At 32.3% G+C, this 22,122-nt stretch overlaps 2 protein-coding genes across 2 annotated transcripts in view; both read left to right on the forward strand.

Annotated features, from left to right (window-relative positions):
• heca (hdc homolog, cell cycle regulator) overlaps positions 1-16,128 on the forward strand; it is a 44,350-nt gene extending 28,222 nt beyond the window's left edge. Inside the window, exons 3-5 of the mRNA XM_085203587.1 lie at positions 12,409-12,597; positions 12,964-13,152; positions 13,239-16,128. Of these exons, the coding sequence (XP_085059713.1) occupies positions 12,409-12,597; positions 12,964-13,152; positions 13,239-13,409 (549 nt within the window). The 3' untranslated portion in view covers positions 13,410-16,128. The remainder of the gene's footprint in view (positions 1-12,408; positions 12,598-12,963; positions 13,153-13,238) is intronic.
• Positions 13,524-16,213, forward strand: LOC146528688 (uncharacterized). Its single transcript, XM_085203588.1, has one exon. It carries the CDS (start codon positions 13,524-13,526, stop codon positions 13,815-13,817), a length of 294 nt encoding a protein of 97 aa, XP_085059714.1. The 3' UTR covers positions 13,818-16,213.
• The last annotated feature ends 5,909 nt before the right edge of the window (positions 16,214-22,122 follow it).

Raw genomic sequence — 22,122 nt, forward strand, 5'->3', positions numbered from 1 at the left:
TTTCTTTCCTGCGACAAAATAATACTGACATTCACTTCCTGTTTGCCGAGTGTTATGCCACTAATAGTTGCTTTCTTTGATACGAGTAATGACTTGTTTTTGGTTAGATAAAATAATTTAATGACAACTCTAGTTATACGATACTTTTTTACAAACTTTTACCAAAAACTGATAATCTGTAGTTGACATCTAAGTGGGTAAAATCTTAATTATGCCTTTTGCAAATGCAAGAGGTACGTTATTTCGATTTAAAATAATTCGTAAACATTTTTAATATTTAAGAGGCATGACCAAAGACAAATGAGTACTTACTTTTGTTAAGAATTTCGCAATGAATTTAATTAATTTATAATTTACTATATTAATAAAAATGATTAGTATATAAACATGACGTATTTTAAATAGGTATAGCTAAGCAATAATATCTTACAGTTATACATGATTGAAATGTAATAAAATAAATCATATTTAAGATACTGTAACAAAGCAATTATGTCCAATAAAAAGTAATGTTGATGAATCGAAACAATTTCGTAGATATATTGAGCCATTATTTTAAAATGTAATGGATATGCTCGTTTGTTTACGTTAATGTTATTTTATTACTTTATTCTGGGTAAAATTAATACTACTAACGTAATACTTTTTATGTGCTTACTTTATTTTTAATACAGAGAATAAAAAACACTTTTTTTTATATTTATATTAAAAAAAAGTGTTAGTGTGTTTTATTTTTGTATTTTCTCACGATATGAATTATTTGATGTATTTAAATAGTTAAAATACGTATAACCTGAAGACACATTGAATTATTACTTAAGAATACTAAGTGGACAATATTTTTTATTTATTTAGAATAAGAACTAGTAAATAAAATGCGCAACGTGGCACATCTGACGAAGTCCATGGAATCAGTGTGCTTCCAAGTCGTATAAACGAATACCAATCGACGACGTGAGAAGAACGCTAAACAAGTACCTTTTTGCACCTGCATAGATACGTTCCCGTCACAACTACATCAATTCAATAGGAATTTAATATCGAGCATCAAAGGTTATGAATGTAACAATTGGGCAGTTACGAAATGCGAAAGCAAAGGTCGATAGATTGGCTGAGCGCGGCGGGCGGCGGGCCCCTGATCGATCGCTGTCTGTGTGCACAGCCTGCTGCTGCAGGTCCCGTCACCCCTCTCGCTCGCGGCTGTGCCAATGTCGATGATCCATCCCTCTCGCTGACCTAACCACCCGGTAGTCGCTGCCTCCCACTCCTCCCGTATTTAGACACTGCACTATCTAATTTGTGTTTTTAAATTGTACGCTTTTAAAGTACTCCAGAGCGGAACGGTTGTGGTTATCTAGTGTTATCGTTATGAGGGACGCCTAATGGGCTATATCATTATAAAGTTGTCTGGAACTTTCATAAATTGAGACAGCACCTGATATGAATGGATCATAATTTGAGTTCACTACATATAAGTTAAGCTAGTTTATGTTCCAAATAAGAGTAAATTATGGACATTCAACGTCTATTTCTCCTGCACTTTAGCTTATTTTAAAATGAAACACAATTTATAAACAGGTTATATGTACTTTCATTTGTTTAGAGGCCTTGGCACAAGCACCTAAGTAGCTTAGGAATAGCACGGTGGCATTTGGTGTCGTTAAATGCGCCTGCGCAGTTCGCTTACATAACACACCTGCCATATCGGGCTAAACCTCGCGCTCACTCGCCCATTCTATGAATTACTTATAGGTCATAGACCTTATGCATTATTTTATTCCACTTGGCATTCGATGCATTGGCTGGGTTTATATAAATTAATTAAAATACCTGCAAACAATATAACAATAGCGAGGCCTGAACTTACAAAACAAATAAAGTGTAATTCAGAACATTATACGACAAAACTTAAGATTTAAGTCAAAAGAATAGAAGTAGGTACCCCAACTCTCAGAAAGTCTCGACAATCTTAGCCTTTCTTTCGCATTTCGTAGTTGAGTGAACCAGAGTTAAGTTTACTTCGTTTTCCGCGTTTTTGTCTTTAAATCCTTTAACATCCCTGAGGAGCCGACTGCGGATAAGGGTTGCCTACTTTAAACACTGTAAGCTCTCTTCTCAACGACTGTGCCAACACCCCGATAAAATTTTAAACACGCTTTCACGCTTCATCTTGTTAAAAGTGAATTACTATGTAGGACTCTTTTAAAACATTTTAGGGGTTGAAATGGATAAAAGGTAAAAGTTAAAGTGTTTTGATTCTCACGTTTTATTTCAAAACTGAATGTAACATTTTCACAAGACTTATTCATTTTAAGTTTACAGAAATGACAATTGTTTTTATTAATTATTTTTTAACAATTGAATATAAATACACGATTTCAATAACTTTGTGTTCAGAAGATAATGTAGTTCCGTGCTTAGTAGTAATTATTGCTACTAGAGACCGGCCTCTTTTATGACACTCGAGTCGATGGCATCAAGACATGATATGTCCATTTTGCATGTTTACGAGATGCAGTTATTCAAATTGGTTAAACGTAATTTGCTGCCAAGCCTGCTTGTAATTAAATGGTAAAATGTCCCCAATTTCGATTGAATTGATAAGTATGGATTCTCACTACAGTGACTAATTAAAACTACTATTTTATCAATCTCATGTTTGAATAACAAGTATAATGTGAAAAAAAAAAAAAACTGAATAAAATTATATAACTCGTACCGAATGAAATTAATTTTGGAGAAATAGCCAAGATAAATGTTCAGTTATAGACTTCACCGACTAAACAAGGTGCAGAGCTTTCTTCTCACTAGAAATAAAATTGAAACTAAATTTCACTACAGGCTGTATTATATTTAGAAGTTAATGTATTTCCAGCTTGTACTAGACTTTTAGTTTAATATTTTATTTAGTGCCTGATGATAAAAAATAGCCAAGTTAAATTTACAACTTTTTAGCTTAGCTAGAAACGCTGTCGCGTGTGTTCATAAAATTTCTAGAAAGTATTACGTGCTTGCATATAATTGTTATACACTTCACGCGTATTACTTAAATTAATAACTATTGATGTTTTTATCTTAAATTACACATCAAGTGTTTCCAGCGATAATATTAGTTACGTAACAGTAAGGTTTATTATAGTACAATGACCGATAGAAATCAAAGGGCGTACCTACTTTGCCTTACTATTAAATATAATAACTTTTGAGTAATTAATTTTAATAATCATAAAGACATAAAATTACTTATTATATGTATAAAATACATAAGGAAGCCGTTGTCTTCTGATTGTTGGTTTTTATAGCCAAACCAATCGTTCTTAGTTTAACGATACTTATTTTATATGGTAAGATCAAACGGCTTTTCACAAAAAGAAACTAAACGCGATGTAATAAGATAAAAGAATATTAATAGATACAAGGTTTGGTATTTCTTTATTGTACATACTTTTTACTAGATATAGATTAAATTACAAAGTATTTATAATTTTAACTAATTTAATGAGTGACATAATATAATATTTCTGTTTATATTCCACTAAGGAATAAATAAAACATTGTATTACAGTATTTCTCATGTTTGCCCTTCATATTTATGTAAATAATAATATGCATGTTCATTAAAAAAGTAAATGAAGAGACTTATTGTTGTGAACCTATAGACTAAAACATAATAATATATTTAATATTGAAATATTCCAAAACATATGAACTATTTCAAACAGAAAATATTATAGTAAATACTCTAATAAATCTTACAAGTATCGAGTTATTTTAAAATACAATTCCACTTAACGATCACGTTTTTTGCGTTTGTAAACTGCAAAAATGTATTTATTAGCCAACGAGAACAGCCTATAGCTTGTTATGCAAGTAGCGTACGATAGGCCACACAGTGTTGCTTCACTGATTATGATTCTATATAAAAAATCTAACACAATGTGCTCTCGACGTCAAACTTCGGTTAAGCTGTACATGTTTATTATGTTCGCCTTGGAGCGGCCGTTATCCTCTATGCGATACTTGGCTTATCGTATGCGTGCCTTTACCTACGCACATGCTAGTACATATAATAAGCGACGATAATGTTACTTGTAGTTGTAAATGGTTACTTGACTCTTATTTATGTTAAGTATTACGCGATCTAAATAATCATTAACTGTTAAGGCGACAGGTTGTGAGTTCGATTCCCATTCGAAGAAATTAAATATTAAATATTTTAATTTTTTCGCTCTGGTGGCGGCTTGCTTACACAATGGCTCCAGATATCGGCGGAAAATGGGGAACGGAGTGTCTTACCATTAAGTTTCCTCTGCCTATCCTGTTGTGTGCATATAGCGTGAAGATAAATAGCAAAAAGTAATATCAATAAAGATATAATATAGCTAAGTGCTATAAATAGAAACTATTATGTTTGCATCGTGTTCCTTTATCGTGACTATCGATTTTATTTAATTTCTAAGTATTCCACTTAACGTAACAATAAAATCTTGACATATATCGGTGAGTATAGTTAAATAATATTTTATGTTATTGTAAATAACGTAAAACGTTATTTTGCTTCGATTCTTATTTGATTTTTTTTATAAAAACAAGAAAAATAGACTTAGCTATACTTATACATAGGCATTGCTCTGGTTGCATCGGTTTATAAATTCACCCTACCTACCTCGCTATAGACAGAAGAAAGCGTAAATCTGAAAAAGAATAAAAAAGACAAATCCACCTATTTCACATTTTTATAATTAATATCTATAATAAAAAAAATATACATCTAAGGAAATCCTTGATTTTCTATTTATTTCGAGACACATTCGGCATAAATTCTAAATATTTTCTCAAATAAAATTACTTGCGCAACTGTTCTTGATGTATTAAGCAAATATTTTAATACGTTCGGCCCTAATTTTAGGCCGTAGAGTGTCTCGTAACTTATTTACCAAACTAGGTCTAAGGACTTGTGAATTCTAATCACGAACTACTTGCTGCAATACCAACTCAAAGATCGTTGCAACATTAGGATGAAATGCAAATGTAGGCCTCGATTGTAACAAACAACTAATATTGGCGTCTCTTGATATGTATTAATGGCTTTTTGTGACCATTTGTTTTTGTTGGATGGCGAAAATACAATTCAGAATAAACTAATATATTATATATCGCCGCTATACTTTTATGCATAACATATAATATATGTTATGCATAAAAGTATAGCGACACAAAAACATCTTCGTGGTGCAGAGGAACAAGTGTTAAACGCTACAGGTTGTGGGTTTGATCCCCACTCAAGGAAATGAAATATTTAATATTTTTATTTCTTCGTGCTGGTATCGAGGCAAAGCGCGGCGTTGAATTCCGCCACTCACCACGCAATGCTTTCAGAATTTGGCAGAAAGTTTTCACTTTCCAAAGTGTCCTATCATTAGGTTCCCGTAGTCTACTATGCTAAATACAGGATAAAACGTGAAACTGAAAAAAATATATGAAGAAGTACTAAATAATTGCATATAAAAGTAGTTTTTTCTCATATGAAATTTGACATTAAGAAATTAATAAATAAATGTATGCTAATAAAAACATATTAAATAAACATTACCAGAATAATTAAGTTAACAGGTTATCTTTGTGATTTATTATCATATTTCTTATTTACCTTATCATTATTATTCTTTTATTTTACTTACAAGGCTGTTTGTTCGCAACTTTGCAAAACATCGTTGATAAACCGTAGGGAGGTGACACCTAAGTGCAGGGTTATCGATGTACGGTCGGTTTTTACTCGTATCGAAACTGATAATGACTCTGATCGTCTACTGCGAGTTCACTCTAATGATGCTATAAATTGTTGCTTAAATCGTCTAGTATGTGCTACAGGCTTTTAACAAAAATTAAATTTATCTATCTATTTATCTAATTATAATATTAAATTTATTTAATTAATCATCTGAAGTAATTTATTAGATCATGTAGGTATTATTCTTAAAATACAGGAAAATAGTCTTATAATTTCTTTTTATCATTATTATTTCATTTGGCGGAAAGTTGGTAACGGAGTGTCTTAACGCTAGGCTCCCTCTACCTACCCTGCTACATGCGAAATATAACGTCAAAATGAAAAAAAAAACATTAATCTAATATGTAGTTATTTATTAAAATACAGAACTCACTAGTTAATACTTTTACTAAGCCGTCGATAGTCAAATCAAAGCTTAATTATACAATATTGTTTGTTTCAATCGGGATTATTATCATAAATCTTGTTATTATTACCAATTGTTCAGGTGTCCTTAACATTCCAGTACCCGGTAGAGGTAGATGTAGCAGGTAGATTACGTAAATATATTAAAATAAGCGGTTGTCTAATAAATAAATAGACACTATATAAACATCTTATTAGCGTTGTTTACGATAAAATAAGGACCTACCAAGTAACTATTCTATTAAAATGATGTTGTGGTTTTTTTAATATTTTTATACAAATTAATGGCAGGTGGGTCCGTTATAGCGCAGTGGCACAAGTATGTAGTTGGCTTGCGTTTCCAGTTGCGTTTGCGATTGTAGGTTCGATTCCCCACTCGGAGAAATGGATTATTATTTATTAATATTTTCATTGCGCTCTGGTAACAAGGCCAAGCGCGGCGTTGAGTACAGATATTTTCAGTAAGATATTATTATATTTACATAAAATACAACAATAATGGATTTCATACTACTGCCTTTTTATAACATAATACATATTCAATTTTTATTAATTAATAAATTGATTAAAAATTGAATGTGAACTAAATTAAAATAATATTATACCAATGTATCTGAAGAAGGATTACTTCGTTTGAGTTAGATCAAATAACAGATATCCAGCCAATTAATTCAGTAAAGCGAACTTTATCCAGTATTTGTCTGGGAAAATTAGATTAGATACCTACTAAAATATCTTAGGTTTCAATTTCAATGAAATCAAAGAGTATAAAGTGGTTTAATATAATTGGAATATAATTCATTATCGAATTTAAGATATTAATCTTTAATTTTAGAACCCTCATGAAGAGGGTGGTACGAAAGAAGGTAGACACGAAGGTTGTGGATTCTATTCCCATTCGGGGACTAAAATATTTAATATTTCATATGTTCGCTCTGGTAATAAGGCAAAGCGCGGAGTTAAGTTCCCCCACTTAACACGCAATGCCTCTAAAATTCGGCGGGAAGTGGGAAGTCTTAACATTACCTCTGCGTACAACGCTATAATATGCTCCCGCATACAGCGGGCACCTAAAAATAACAAATTTTGGCTATAATATAACAATGATATTAAGCGGGCGAAGCCGTGTGTTTGTCGTTAGTTTACTATAAAGATGACCATAACTGACACAGTAGATATTTCGTAAGGATTTCAGCATATGTTATGAATAATCGAGCGGAATGTTGACTCAGCTGTGATCGCACGTGGTAGTACACGTTCATTTTTTATCACTACATAAATATAATGTAATTTTATTATAATAACTAGTTTAAAAGTTTATTTTTTATTGATAAGGTTACGATAAGAAACAAAATAATAATATTGAAAGAAGTATTATTTTCTTAGTTTTTTTGTAATGCCCGAATTCGAGACATTGCGTATTACGTGGCGGTATATAACGTCGCCCTTTTGTATTGCTAAAGCAAGGAAAAGAAAATAATTAGTTCTCGAGTAGGAATCGATCTTACAACTAGCCGTATAAACATAATGACAAAAAATATAGAAAAACCATCTTTAAAGTTGTCAGTGCTTTCGAGTGCTAAGTAGTGTTTGATGATGGAATATAAATTAGATTACTACAAAATACATAGTAGATAAATTTCGCTTAAATTTACATAGTAATCTAAGCTCGCTTATGCTAAACGTTACCATTAATAATAAATTAGTTCACGCTTAAAACACATTAATTCTGTATGAATTCAAATGTACTAATTTTAAATGCATTTTAGTTCATGCTTATGGAAACCGTTGCCAATATTTTGCTATAACAAACAACATGTCTGTTATTTCTTAAACAACTTTCGGTTGTTATTTCTTTTTCAACGCTTTACGCTATAATCTGCATGCAGTATCAGGGTAGGCAGGGGAAGCCTTATGCCAAGACACTCCATTGCGTGTTGAATGGCGTAACTTAACGCCGCACTTTGCCTCGGTACCAGAGAGAAGACATGAAAATATTTCAATAGTTGTAATGGTCATACAAAGTTGAGGATGTTATTAATAAACATTTAAACTGTATACATAATATGTATATATTAAGAAAATATTTAACGTAAATTACTCACGAGTTTGTACGCCTTGACCTACATCAATACACACATTGGCTATTTATGTATCGTTTTACGCTTGGACAAAGGAATTAGTGACAGTGATAAATGTTGTGCTATAATAATAAATAAAATATACTTGTCTTGTTTAAATGGATTGAGTCGTCCGTATAATTTATTATTTTATAATTAATATCTACTTATATATAGAATAATAGAAAACATATGAAAAATAATCTTTAAAAGTCTAGTTTTAATTTATACTTATAGCAACATTTATAAATAAAAATAAAATAAATGTATTATGTACATAACAAAAGGTACAGACCATAGAGTCTGTCGTGTAAAAATGATAATAAAAAAAGATATTCAAATTGATTCCAACTATTCATTCCAAGATTAATTTCATGTAAAAGATTCATCACTCTCAGCGAATTTTGGAGGCGTTGCGTATTGTATTGAATTCAACGCCACGCTTTGCCTCAACACCAGAGCGCTGAAATTAAAATATTAAATAGTTCATTGCCTCGAGTGGATATCGAACCCGCAACCTATCGCATTTACAGTCACACATTTTTGCTCTTACGCCACGACTGGCCTCGCTTAAATAAATAGTAAAAACATAGAGCAAATGCCATTAAGAACAATGAAAAAACAAGTCCAGCGGTCATAGAGATACTACAGTATGGTTAACTATAAAACGTAGTTACGATAAGTAGTTTCTCATGTCTACTCAGAGCACAATTCAAATAACTTCAAGGTTTTACAACTTTATTTGCTATTGTCGCTGCAATAAAAGATGATTTATTAATGAAATTCCAAATTTTTATTATATTTTATAACTTGCAACTTCATTTTAGATAAAATTATCACTAGTTATGGGTATAGGTTCATTTAAAAATTAAAATTAACTTATGAAATAACAAGAAAGACATTGATAATATTTAAAATATTTGGAGCTCGATGAAATATGAAGTAATTTTTGACACGCGACCTCCTTCTAAGGATATGGAATATTTAAGATGTGATATTAATTCACGCGAGAAATATTCTAAATATGACACGTCATATTTTCGTACACCCTTCACCCATCCGCATTTTTAAGCAGACGGTAATATTTCGCATAAGTCTTATAAAGAAATACTTTTCTTAAACATTCTAAGAATGTAAAATATCAATGATTTTATATATTTACACAAAAAATAATATTGCAACATCATTACTAAGTTTGAAAAACAAAAGTTTGAAGTAAACAATTAAATAAGCACGGTTCAGTTTGACAAAGAGAATATTCATTTTTAAAATGTACATTTAATACATAAAGTAAAGTAATACTGCGATGCTCTCAGACAATGGGGGACATAGAGCGAAACCCAACGCAACTTTCAGTATAAATATATCGAGCACCGCAAATATAATCCGCCGGCAGACATATTGTTTGAAATGTTGGTACTCCTGAAAAATTGCAATTCACCGCAAACATCTATTATGGCCATAAATTCTATGCTGACATTTTGTACTAAACTTTTTGTTTTTAAGTCTCCTTAAGAAACTTTTCCAAAAGATATTTTAATTCTATTTTAGTTATTCCTGTCTTTCGAGTTCGAGATATACGTTTTAATCTTATTTTAGCTTTATTTGTGCTTGGCTAAAAGAGTGCCAACGACGCGACGGCAGATATAATAGGAAAAGTTTCATTTGCCTAATTAAAGAACCGGCCCTTGGAGACGGGTCAGATTTATTATTTTATTTTAATATATTTATGCAGCTGAACTTTTAAGAGTCATCTTCCTTATTCTAAGTAAAGCAACATAAATTCCGTTGGTTCTGTAATACACGTAGCTTTGGTACGTAAATCAATTAAGTAGAAACTTTATTATCTGTCTTAATTACATAAAATAAATAACAATTCAAAGCCGTCTAAGAGGTCTTTGCCAATTCTTGTTGATTATTGCGGCATATTCATTTTAGGAAATTTTAATGTGTGTACATTCGTTTTGCGGCATGTCGACTACTAACGAGGCTTGAAGCGTGCTTCACTCCTCTCGTCTCCTCTTTTAAACGACCACTTGACGCTTTTGTTGTTTGAACAACGAAACAGACGAACAGACTCGCGATTGAATTTCACAAGAATAAATCCAAATTTTTAGATAGGTATTTGAGTGCTGCTTGTATTTGCATGTCTTTAATTAAAACTTCATAATTAAGAATTTCATTGGAATTACTTACTGAATTTTCATGTGTTGTACGAATAATCTACATATATTACATGTAGATTTTTAAAATTTACATTTTCCGTTAGAAGGATCAATTCATGTTATTACAACTTCGGAAAAGTTGTTAAACTTCTAGTACTACTTAACTTTTTTTCCCTTCATGCTGTATCCCACATGCAGCCAGGGGATAGGGAGCTTTGTGTTAAGTTACTCTACTCCCCACTTTGCGGCGATTTCAGGAAGCATGACGTGTTGAGTGGCGAAACTAAACGCCGCATCTGCCTCGACACCAGAGCGAAGAAATTAAAAAACATCTGCTCATATGGCATCTAAGTACATATTTGTTCATCAATACCGAATTTAATGATAGATAATGATTCCAATTCCCAAATGGACGCACGAAGATAACATCTATTAGCAACCCGGGTGCAATTGTCGACTATAGGCAAGATTTGTGATGCCTGATAGCTCCCCGCTTCGTCTCTTGGCAAACTGCACTATTCTATATTGCAAATCATAGTGTTTGTTGGCGCGGGTCAACGCTCTCGCCGAGACGTTTTATGTGTTCCTGGTGTCACGACGTCATTCTAATAATAGAATAATAGGAATGCCAACATCCACCGCTGGTATGTGTGAACGTTGCTAGCTGATTATGCGTAAGTCATGCGTTTTGTGTATTGTCTGGTTATTCGATACGTAAATAGGCATTTCACTGAAATGTTTTTTTAGCTTCACGCTGTATCCCGTATACAGCGGGATAGGCAAAGGGAACCTGGTATTAAGACATCCGTTTCCCATTTTCCACCGAATTTTGGAGGCATTGCGTGTTGAGTGACAGAAGGCCGTGCTTTGTCTCGACATCAGCGAACAAATGAAAATATGAAATATTCCGTTTCCTCGAGTGAGAATCGAACCCACAACCTGTAACATTTACAGCCACACGCTTGTACCCCTACGCCGGCCTCAAAAAGATGAAATCAATTTTAGAATAATTAATGATTTCATGCTGTAGGAATAATAACATGTTTCGATAATCTATACTAATATAATAAAGCCGAAGAGTTTGTTTGTTTGTTTGTTTGTTCAAACAAACAAACAAACAAACAAACGCTAAGATCTCTGGATCTACTGGATCGATTTACTTTGTTTTTGTTTTGTATGAAAGCTGCATTCTTCAGAAGTGCTATAGGCTATATAATATTATATTACACATATGTACTAATAAATTAAAATACTTTCTAATTTGACATGCAATTTATTCTGCCATGTTAATAACAACCGTCGTCGCTACGCGACCGCGTTCGTTACCGCGTCATTTTGATATTCATCCTTATGAAAATAAATATAATAGTCACTTTTAGCATTTCATCTAGATTGAAATTATATTTCTATAGAAATTATATTCTTATATTTCAAGCAGGCGTAGCCGCGTCCGGGTCCGCTAGTACTCTATATGGATGTATATTTAATTAAGTCCTACGACGCAGCAATAACTCGTTAAACTTTAATTATTATTCGCTATCACAAATTGCTCGTACGTGAACAAATTGTGCTCACAATCGATCTCTGTGGCGCTTGTGAGCTTTTGTTTGACTTCAACTCCGAATTCAGCATAATTGCCTTTCAACCTTTCATTATGGAACTTTATGCAGTCATTTACTTGGATTATTCTAAAGGGAGAGATGTATTAATCGTAATATGTAAATATGACACTATATTGTATTGAGATTGTGGGCGAGGGTGTCTGAATAGAGCCTCATTTCTTATAAATTTACTGCGTTCTTTATATGTCAAAATATTGTAATTACATTTTATATTTGTAAGGTATCATTTTCAATATTGATAAATTATATTACTGAAAGAATTATTTATTTGCATTCAATAACTGTTACTCATTTCTTTGTTATAGATTGAGGACGAAGGCAACCATGGCAACGATGACACCAGGCTGTTCATTCTCTCCACACTCGCTGGTCAGCACAAGCCTCGTGTGTCCTGTGCACTTTGCAAAGAAACCCTTCACGTTTTTGATCGCTATCCGTTAGTTGATGGGACTTTCTTCCTCAGCCCACGGCAACATACGAGCAGCGCCGTTGAGGTAAGAAATTATCTATTTCTAAGAAAGACGTAATAAAAAATATATAAAATAAAAAAAGAACATTTTGTATCAGATCTAATAAAACACATATAAATTCTCCGTATTTGTACTACTCCATTCGTTACAAACTTAAATAAGATTTCGAAAGTTACTTTAAGACTACGAAATAACAGAAGGTACTCGTATCTCTAGATCTCGCTTCAAACTTCAGGACTGTCTTTGTTTATTCAGTGAATTACGACATAAACGTTAGCTCTCGCAGATATTTACATTGTTTGTGTGATGTTAGAATTAGTACTCTATCCCCTTCATCATGATATTCAGCATCGATAAAAAAAAAATTTAATAACGTTTCTTGTTACACAGGTAAAGGTCGAGGGACGCACCCAATACTTGACATGCGTGTGCATGGGATGCTTGGAGAGATGCGATCCAGAGCGCACTATACGCTGCAGATTTTGTGGACAGAAATGGGACGGGTCCTCTCTAGTGCTTGGCACAATGTACTCTTATGACATCTTTATGGCTACTCCTTGTTGCGCTGAACGACTGAAGGTAATTAAATGAATATATATAAATTATCATAAAAGCATTCAATTTTATTTGTAACTAGAGATTAAATATAATATTTTTGTTCTCAGTGTAACAACTGCTACAAGCCACTTCTGCACCCGCACCAACGGCTGAACTACTCTGACTATTCTCACCCCGTCACGTGCCCACACTGCCGCGTAGTCGACACACACTTCGTGAAGCCGCTGTCTTATTGTTTCACAAAACGGGTTTTCCCGCTCTTTCAGCAGTGGCCATAACAATCGGCGGTGCCGGGAACCTCTCCCGGCACCCCCCCTGATACGTGGGGACTTGCGCCGTCTCCTTCAAGACGCGCTTCCCCACCAGCACTACGACCAGTCGTCAACACGAGCATGGCTTCCCGCGCACCTGAATCTACAGATGAGTCTTCAAAATTCCTCACTCCGGCCTTAGCAAGCATTACGGAATCACTCTCCTTACTCGGGCTGAGTCCTGAAACTCTTGCTATGAGTCTCGGGGAAACCCTCGCTGAACGATATCTCGCATCGCTTCGTCCAAAACCAGTGGAAAGACCTACGATACCTTTAACCACATGCAGTGCCCCGCGACGCACTGCGGCCGCCGAGCCATCAAATCTTCAGTTATTTTCTAATGACTTCATCGACTATTTGAACCAAATCGCGTAAGCCGTGTGCGTGAAACGTCTGTGTTTTGAACTTTTGTGTGTCTTTCTTGAGGCGCTAGGAATAATTTTTGTTAAAATTAAGTTGGTATTATTGGAAATAATTTTATGTATCGGTTTAGATCATACTATTGATTTTATTTTAATTTTATTCTGCACTTTGTTGATTAAAATAGATAGATGTTGATTTTATCAAAAAATAATTATTATAAGGGTATGTGTACAGTGACGCCAGAAATTGCATTTTTTTTTATTTTGATTGAAATTTGACCTGGAGTGGTTCCCTTTTGAAGGGGATGAAAATAAAGATTTTTTTTAAGATGTAATTACCTTCGATTTCAGTGATACTGATACGATAGTCCTATTTAATAGGACATTTGAGTGGTGTGTTGTTTAGTTCAATTTAGTTTATTAGTTATGTTTTATTTTAGCAAAATTTAAAACTTTTAAACTTAAACTTAAGTGTTATACAATATTTAGTAGGTTTATGGCGATTTTCTTTTCTCCCACCAAATGGCACTTATATTCTGTAAAGGGATTACAGATGTCATATTAGGTTATTTATGTTCTTTGATATCATTTTCATTTACTTACAAATAATTTTTCACTTAATAGTGTTAGTGGAATATAATTTTAAGCAATTGCTGTGTCACCAATAATACGATTAGCATGTCAATATATACATACATATATGTATATTTTTGAAATAAGGTTATATACTGATATGTATTTGTTTTGTTTTGATTCATTTTATTAACTAGATATTTATTATCTATATTCAGTGATCAGCGGAATTCTATAAAAAAAATTAAAAAATATATGAATATAATTTATGGAATCGTGCCATATCAAATGCAAGAACCTCAATATTGGAACAGAATTATTTTATAAGATATATTGTATCCGCTTATCACTGAAAGCATTTATTTATACAAAACGGTACTTTTTTTGTTAAAAGAGAAGGTTTTTGGCTGCGTCTGTCTATAGGTTAAGGTTTTTCATATAATTATCATGGATGTCTATTTATTTGTAAGTATAGCGCTTCTACATTGGATAAGCGTATAAGTGATGCACATTTACTCATTAATGTTTAACGTTAACGTTTTAGGTAAGTTTTTGATACATTTGATACTTATTACTCGCAAAAGTGATTAAAAGTGATAAAATTCCTAGTTCTAGTGGGTGTATAGTGGTAGTGGATAAACCGAGTGGTGCGGATAGGTGTTAAATGGCTCGTTTACAAAAAAAGGGTAACGTGATATCCGTGGACATCGAGTTCACAATGTAGGCAATAATTCTATGAAGACTTGAAAATTTTTTATAGGTGAAAATTTTTGCATTATTCTAAAAATCAGAACTGCCATTTACATTTTACTAAACTAATCGCTTTGGTTTCGAAATGAAGTGCGTACTTCGTTATGAAACGTTTGTGGACTGAATACCGTTTGTTCGTAAATGTTGCGTAGATATTAGACTCTTGTTGGGTTTAGACCAAGCCAGCAAATTGAGAGGTAGCAACCATTGCAATCTATTTCCGTTTTCTTTGTAGAATCCCTGTTCTAATAATTTCGTACTAGAATGATTTGTATTTTTCTTATATAATCATCTATCATCGCCATGGGCTTAAAAAAATTCGAAACAATAATAAATAAATCTCGTTTATCTATAGAACCGTGCTATTAGTTCGCTTGGTCTAAATTCATGTTCAGGGTATCATCACCTCTCGCACGTCATTGCTATCATCCGCATCACTGCACCTCATTTATCGTTATCGTCATCAGGCACGGTTTGGCTGGCGACGAACTGGTTCACAGTTGTCTTTTATTAAAATAAACATTTTTTTATGAACACAATAATTGTAATTAAACTGTTTTGAATATCCAAATTAAATCTCATTTCATTTAAATACAATATAATATTATATTTGCTGTAATTTGGTATAAATTTTTCTTTTAGTAGGATAGATCACAGTAACCAGTTCGTCGAGTGTGGTTGTTCTTGTAGTAACTCTCTTAACATTTTTTTTCTTTAATTTTAAATTCTCTTCTCGCTTATAATTAATCTAAAATTGAAATATATATATCAAAAACTATGATAGGACAGTATAGTATTGTAAATAATGCCGTTCTAGTACACGCAAATGCTTACAAAGTGTTTATTCAGATATAATATTACATATTTCTAGTTTAGCCATAAATCGATAGTATGTCAATAATATCAAATATCCCTAATTATTTTAATCAATCTACTGAACTGTAATGTCATCTCATATGTTAATCAATTTTAATTTTATCGAAGTTTGCTCGTTCGAATATAGAATTATATTTAAAAAGTTTAATGTACATTTAATTAAATGTATTTGTATCCAATAAAAAAAATATTTGAAAAAATAAAAAAAAATGACGAGCTGTTGTTGGTATATTTAGGAAAATATTAAAAAAAAAAGAACCAGATCATCTGATGGTGGCCATGTACAAATGAAAAGTGAAATGACATTACACTTCGGTTATTTAGCGAAGGCGACACAAATTATTAAATCATATTGTTTAATAGTGAATACAGAGCCAACTTAGTAGATGTATTAATCATAGTGAAAGTATATGAGGCGAAGCATCGACGTTACCCCCTCTCTCCGGTACAAATTCAAAGTAATTACGATATATTGGACATAAATATCCACTTTTACGAGTTTACTAAAGTCCTCAGGAACAAGGATCATTTTAATATTTTATAAAGTGCGACATTACCTCTCTAGATACTAAATAGAAAAATTTATATATTGGTCCGAGGGCTCCTAAATTAATACTTTTCAGAGTTATCATTTATAATAAAGAAGTGATTACTTAACAAGTAGTACTTTCGGTTGCAGAGTACAAATAATAAAGAATAACGTATTTTAAATATTCGCTCAACCTATCTCTTATCTTCTTTTGTTGTTAAAAATAATTCTAAATATTAAAAAAAATATTGTTTTACCCATTTTAAAAGTACATAAATACATTATATTATGTAATATTTTACGTAAGCATTTTAACTTGAATCGTGTACTTTACTATTAATATATTAGCCTTTATACTGTTAAGAATTTTCCTAAGTCGAACTATATATCGCAAAATCGCAATAAATGAAAATTTCAATTGTATTCTGTACTTTTTGAAGATCAAAGCTCCTTGAAAGCAGGTTGCCGTGATAACGCATCGGATACGAAACCTAAGGTTGTATAGACGTAGGGGCGCTTATAAAATAGTTTGACACTTCCTACTTATGTATACAACATGGTAGTTAGTGTGTTTGTTCAGTTTAAATAAATGTAATTACACGAACGTTGCCAACTTCTTAGTTTATTTGCACATATTTGTTAAATTTTTGTAATGAATAACAATTTATTTAGACACATTCACTTCATGTTGAATTTAATGTGGTGTAATTTAGTGAATTGCTTAAAAGTACAAAGGAACAAATTTGTTACTTTTGCAAATTTTATAAAGTAAATCAAATACATATTAATGGTAACACTGATCTAGATAATCTATACAATATACCTAGTTGCTGTAAATCCTAATGAAATGGAAACGTTTCTCCTCAATGAAGTGACTAACCGTTGCATTGATTTTATAGAAATTTTGTTTTACAATACGTTGGTAAATTAGAGGCGTAAATTGTTACTTATTGAAAACTATATCGTCTATTAGTTTTATGTATGTTTATTTGATCTTGTATTTTATAAAATGCTATTAGTATATTTAGTACATAGAAGGGACACACCGTAAGTAGATAACCATCGGCGGAATAGCCGGACTAGGTCTCGTCTTGCTTTTTAACCTAGATTAATCAAACCTTATTTCGTCTGTAGTTTTCATTTAGACTCATAAGTAATTCCTTTTAGTATATAGAATGAATGAGACGTGTGCTTGTGGTCATATTAAGTAAGTTATCAAAGTTTTATTTTACTATTTGAATCGATCTTCTCGTGCCAAGCGAGTTTTTTTTTTATAAAATTGTGTACGTTCTGGTCATAGAAGCAGCGTTTGCGCATGCGCTTAGTTACAACAAATTAACATTTGGTATTTTGAATGATATTCATATCATTACTAATTTTACTAATCACTCTTGTAAACCCTGCCCCTTAATGTTTAATCTCGTCTAGTTATACGTAATAAATATTCATAAATGTAGTGTATTTTTTCAAAATTATACATATAAATACACAGTCCCAAAATGTGATCGGTGCAAGACTGGTCGCCCACGGTGAAGTTTTGTGTAATGGCTAAGAATAGTTAAGCTATTTGATAGTTGGGAACACCAAAAATAAATATGTAACGTTACTTGGATCGATGGAGTTTTATACACATTATTAATCTTGGATAAATCATTCAATATTAATTGCAATTGAATATTTTTACAATGAAAAGAACCCCGAGACATGGATGCCATTCTGTCTCCATATAAAATCTGTTGGTATTCAAAAACAACCGCGTCCACAGAAAACGCTCAAAAATTTTCAAACGCATTGGCTGAATATAGTATACGGCTGTTATTGGTTAGTGAAAGATGCAAATCAACGTGTTAGTTATATTTTGATATTCGATGTTTTCTACAATAAAGTAGTATATTAAAATTTTGTAATAACTTTTGTAGTTAAGGGCTTAACTTTGCGCCCCATTGTATTTATCCATGTCATTTTGAATAATGTTTTGCAATAACAATTTTGTGAACCAGTTAATAAACATCTAGCTGTTTCAATATAACAGATACAATGAGGATATGAAAAAGTAAATAAACAAAGCACTGAAATCGTACATAGAGTGTTTAGAAGCAATACGAGCAAACGCACATTATTAAAAAGACTGTGTAGATGTAGACTATGAGTGTAGTGATATAGGAAGCTACTGATAAATGAACGTTGCAATATTTTTTGATATCACAATTTTTTGATGCAATTACAAGTCTGCCGTTTATAATCGAAAATGCCTTGTTTCCAGTGCTGCGTTTGCTCCAAATAGTGTACTTACTAGGACTTTCTGTTTCCAATATGAATTGCAAATATACCTAAGATTTAGTGATCAGGTTGAGGTAAAAAATGTGAAAGTACTTGGATTTAATTGGTGATAATCTTACGAATTGGTTAAAGATAATAATTAAGTAATTGCGTGGCAATTAGACTAACGTTGACGTAACGCGCGGGGTGGATCAGGGTATGAGTGTCATAATTTGTAAAATTAATACTTTTGTACTTTCGTAACGGTAACGAGTAACTTAGCGGTAACATTTTTTCTATTAATATGTAATTCGTAAATTTAACGTCAAGTAATATACGTTTTTTTACTGAAATCGTAGATTGTAGTATTTTTGTAAGACAAAACGAGACGAGCTCGTACGTGTATCACAGCGATAATAGGTATTCAACGAGACCGCCCGTTTGTCATCATTTAAGAAGTGGTCTTGACCGTAGTCGGGTCTGGAATGATTCGGGCTGCGGAATATTGAGACTCCTTCTTGATAGGACTTACGGCGAAAAGGTCCTTAAATGTAAGCTAGGATATCTCCACTTTTTGTAAGTTGGTATTAGATGCTTTGTAAAATTTATATTATAATGGTTTTCTTTCTTAATTCTGGAGATAATTCTGTTTTTATCACATAAAATATTCAAAAAGACTTCTCCTTTAAATAATCTATCAATATATCCTGTTTTTTAAAGCATTAATAAATTCCATGAATGTAAGTTGTAAATTATAATAAAATTTTGTAAAGCATCTTATTCAAAAAATATTTTTACAATGTAAGCAGTGTATGTCAGTGTGAATGATTTATGATTCAAGTTATAGAAGTCTTATTTCATTTGTAGCGTAGGTATACTGGTTATCTACATTAATTTTAATATTGGGTGTGGTCGTGATATACACAACGTATATATATGTATTTTACTATGATCTCTTGTTTACTTACAATTTTTCTGGAATATGGCTCGATGTGAAAGAAAGATAAAAAGAAGGATAGGATAGGAAACTCGTAAGAACGCCAATACGTTAAGCTTAAATGTAACAGTTAAGTGCTTTTGATATTTATAAGAACCATTTTGAAATATAGATATAATTCGTTTGATATAATTTATAATATAAATTAATGATACATTACAATATACAATGTATATTTTTATAAATTTGCAGTTATTGCATAAGGAATTGGCACAATTGAACCATAAATTAGGCGCTTAGATTTATTCTGTTTACTATAAGACAAAAAGTTCCATTTTGTATCGATTGAAATATTGAAAATAAGAATAATTAAAAAATATATAAGGATATGTGAGCGTTGTATTGTCTATTTTGTAATGTTGGTAAAGCATGAGTAGTATTTAAGGTTGTTTCAGAAAATTGTAATAAAACTAAGAAGAGAAAAAAAAAACATGTTATATTTTATACGGATCCTGATATTGCGCCCGTCGCTCGAGCGTCGGGCTTTGTGTTACTTTACGAATGTAGCGTGTAAGTTTGCTCTTTAAAAGAGTTTTCGCAGGTAGTAGTTTTAGTAGGCTTAGTGTTTTTTATACCGGCTTGATGTTGTGACATTTATTATTAATATGATATCGATAAAGCGCAGAGCTACCGAACGAGCGGCCAACACCGGTCCATAGCAGAATGTGTAGTGGGCCGTCGTCGTCACTTTAGTTTACGCGAGCGAGGCGGGCGGCATTCCTGCGATTGTGATCCAAACCAAAGCGTCGCTGTTCGCAAGCATATCATTTTATTACAACGCTAGATACGTTTTCGGTACAAAATTTAGCAAAGTTTTTATTCTATTCGATTAATAATAAATTGTTAGACAATTCCTCGTTGCCAGTCTTGTAGTGGGCGGTGTTGTGGCCGCTTCTAGTCGACTTCATCGGCTTGTCCAATCGTACCATTGCAACCCTGGCGACGAACCTGAATTACTTCAGTTATTTAGCAGAATTATATTATTGTCTAGTGTTTCCGATTATGTTACGTTTTATATTGCTTATATTATATATTATTGATACAATGTTCATTAAGTATTTAATATTCATTTGATGAGGACCTAGTCGATTCTCTATGATATCACATCTCCCAAAGTACAAATTCCTTGTTGTTTAGTCCAATTTTGTTTGACTGTTATTAACTGGAAATTATTTTAGAAAGAGTTCGCGTCGTCTTGTCTGGTCGTGTGAACTGTAGGTCTTTATAAGACCTGCGTTGGTTCTAATAGGCTCTGTCGGCGGCTTTCAGTTTTAAAAGATCATTCAATGACGCCGACAAAGATCTATTCATGGTTTAACGTATAGTTCAAATGAACCCTTAAAATTATTTCCCTAGATATTTATATTAGGTGCCGTCTTGGCAACTGCAAAGTACGATTATATTATGTTTAGCAGCTCTAAATTTAATTAATTTGAAGTTAGATTAATTTTAATTTTTACCTACTTTAGTTAATGCACAATTAATAACCTAATTATATTACCTTTCATTACCTTCACTAATTCTTACTGTATACAATCACCGCTTAGTTTTAAAATGTTTTTGTTTAAATTGTAAACTGTTGTTCAGAGATTATTATTCTTTACTCTCCATTGTATTTTGTTATACGTAATCGCCTACTACACATTATCTAATTGGGAAGCAAATTTGAATTGAAATATATTTCAAATTACACTATACCTACGATAAATACAAACCTTTATAAAATAAAATAAAAATTTAAAAAATATTAGTTTGTTTTACTCTTTAACAGATTCCTTCCTGTCCCTCATCACGTACCTACGTACTATACAAGGCATATATTCATTAAATCGCAAAAAAAAAATGTAAAACAATACAATAAAAAAAATAAATCCCAGATTTCAAAACAATACTATATGGAAAAATTACTTACGTATTAATTTTTACTTAATTAGCATTTTTTTGTGAGTATTACATTATAGTATTTAGTATTTTGAGTTCAGTACTTTAATAAATAATTACATGATGGTTTACCGTTTCATATTTTTTATTAAGCTTCAGGCTGTATTCCATATGTAGCAGAGTAAGGAGAGGGAGCCTAGTGTCAAGACACTCCACCCTACCCTACTATCCGCCGAATTCTGGAGGCATTGCGTATCGAGTAGCGGAGCTCAACGCCGCGGTTTGCCTCATTATCTACCTACTATGAAAATATTTAATATTTCATTTCCTCGACTAGGAATTGAACCAAGAACCTGCCGCGTTTACAGTCGCACGTTTGCACCTCTGAGCCACGATCGGCTTTAAAAATTTGAAAAATAATTATCTATATTATAGGTAAACAAGTAATGTGTA

This window comes from Heliconius melpomene, chromosome 19 (genome assembly GCF_056956725.1).
Source record: "Heliconius melpomene rosina isolate 202511_hmr_F chromosome 19, ASM5695672v1, whole genome shotgun sequence".
In the NCBI taxonomy this organism is placed as follows: Eukaryota; Metazoa; Arthropoda; class Insecta; order Lepidoptera; family Nymphalidae; genus Heliconius; species Heliconius melpomene.

Excerpts from the sequence above, each read along its gene's own strand:
- LOC146528688 (XM_085203588.1), top strand. The coding sequence starts at position 13,524 with ATGGCTTCCCGCGCACCTGAATCTACAGATGAGTCTTCAAAATTCCTC.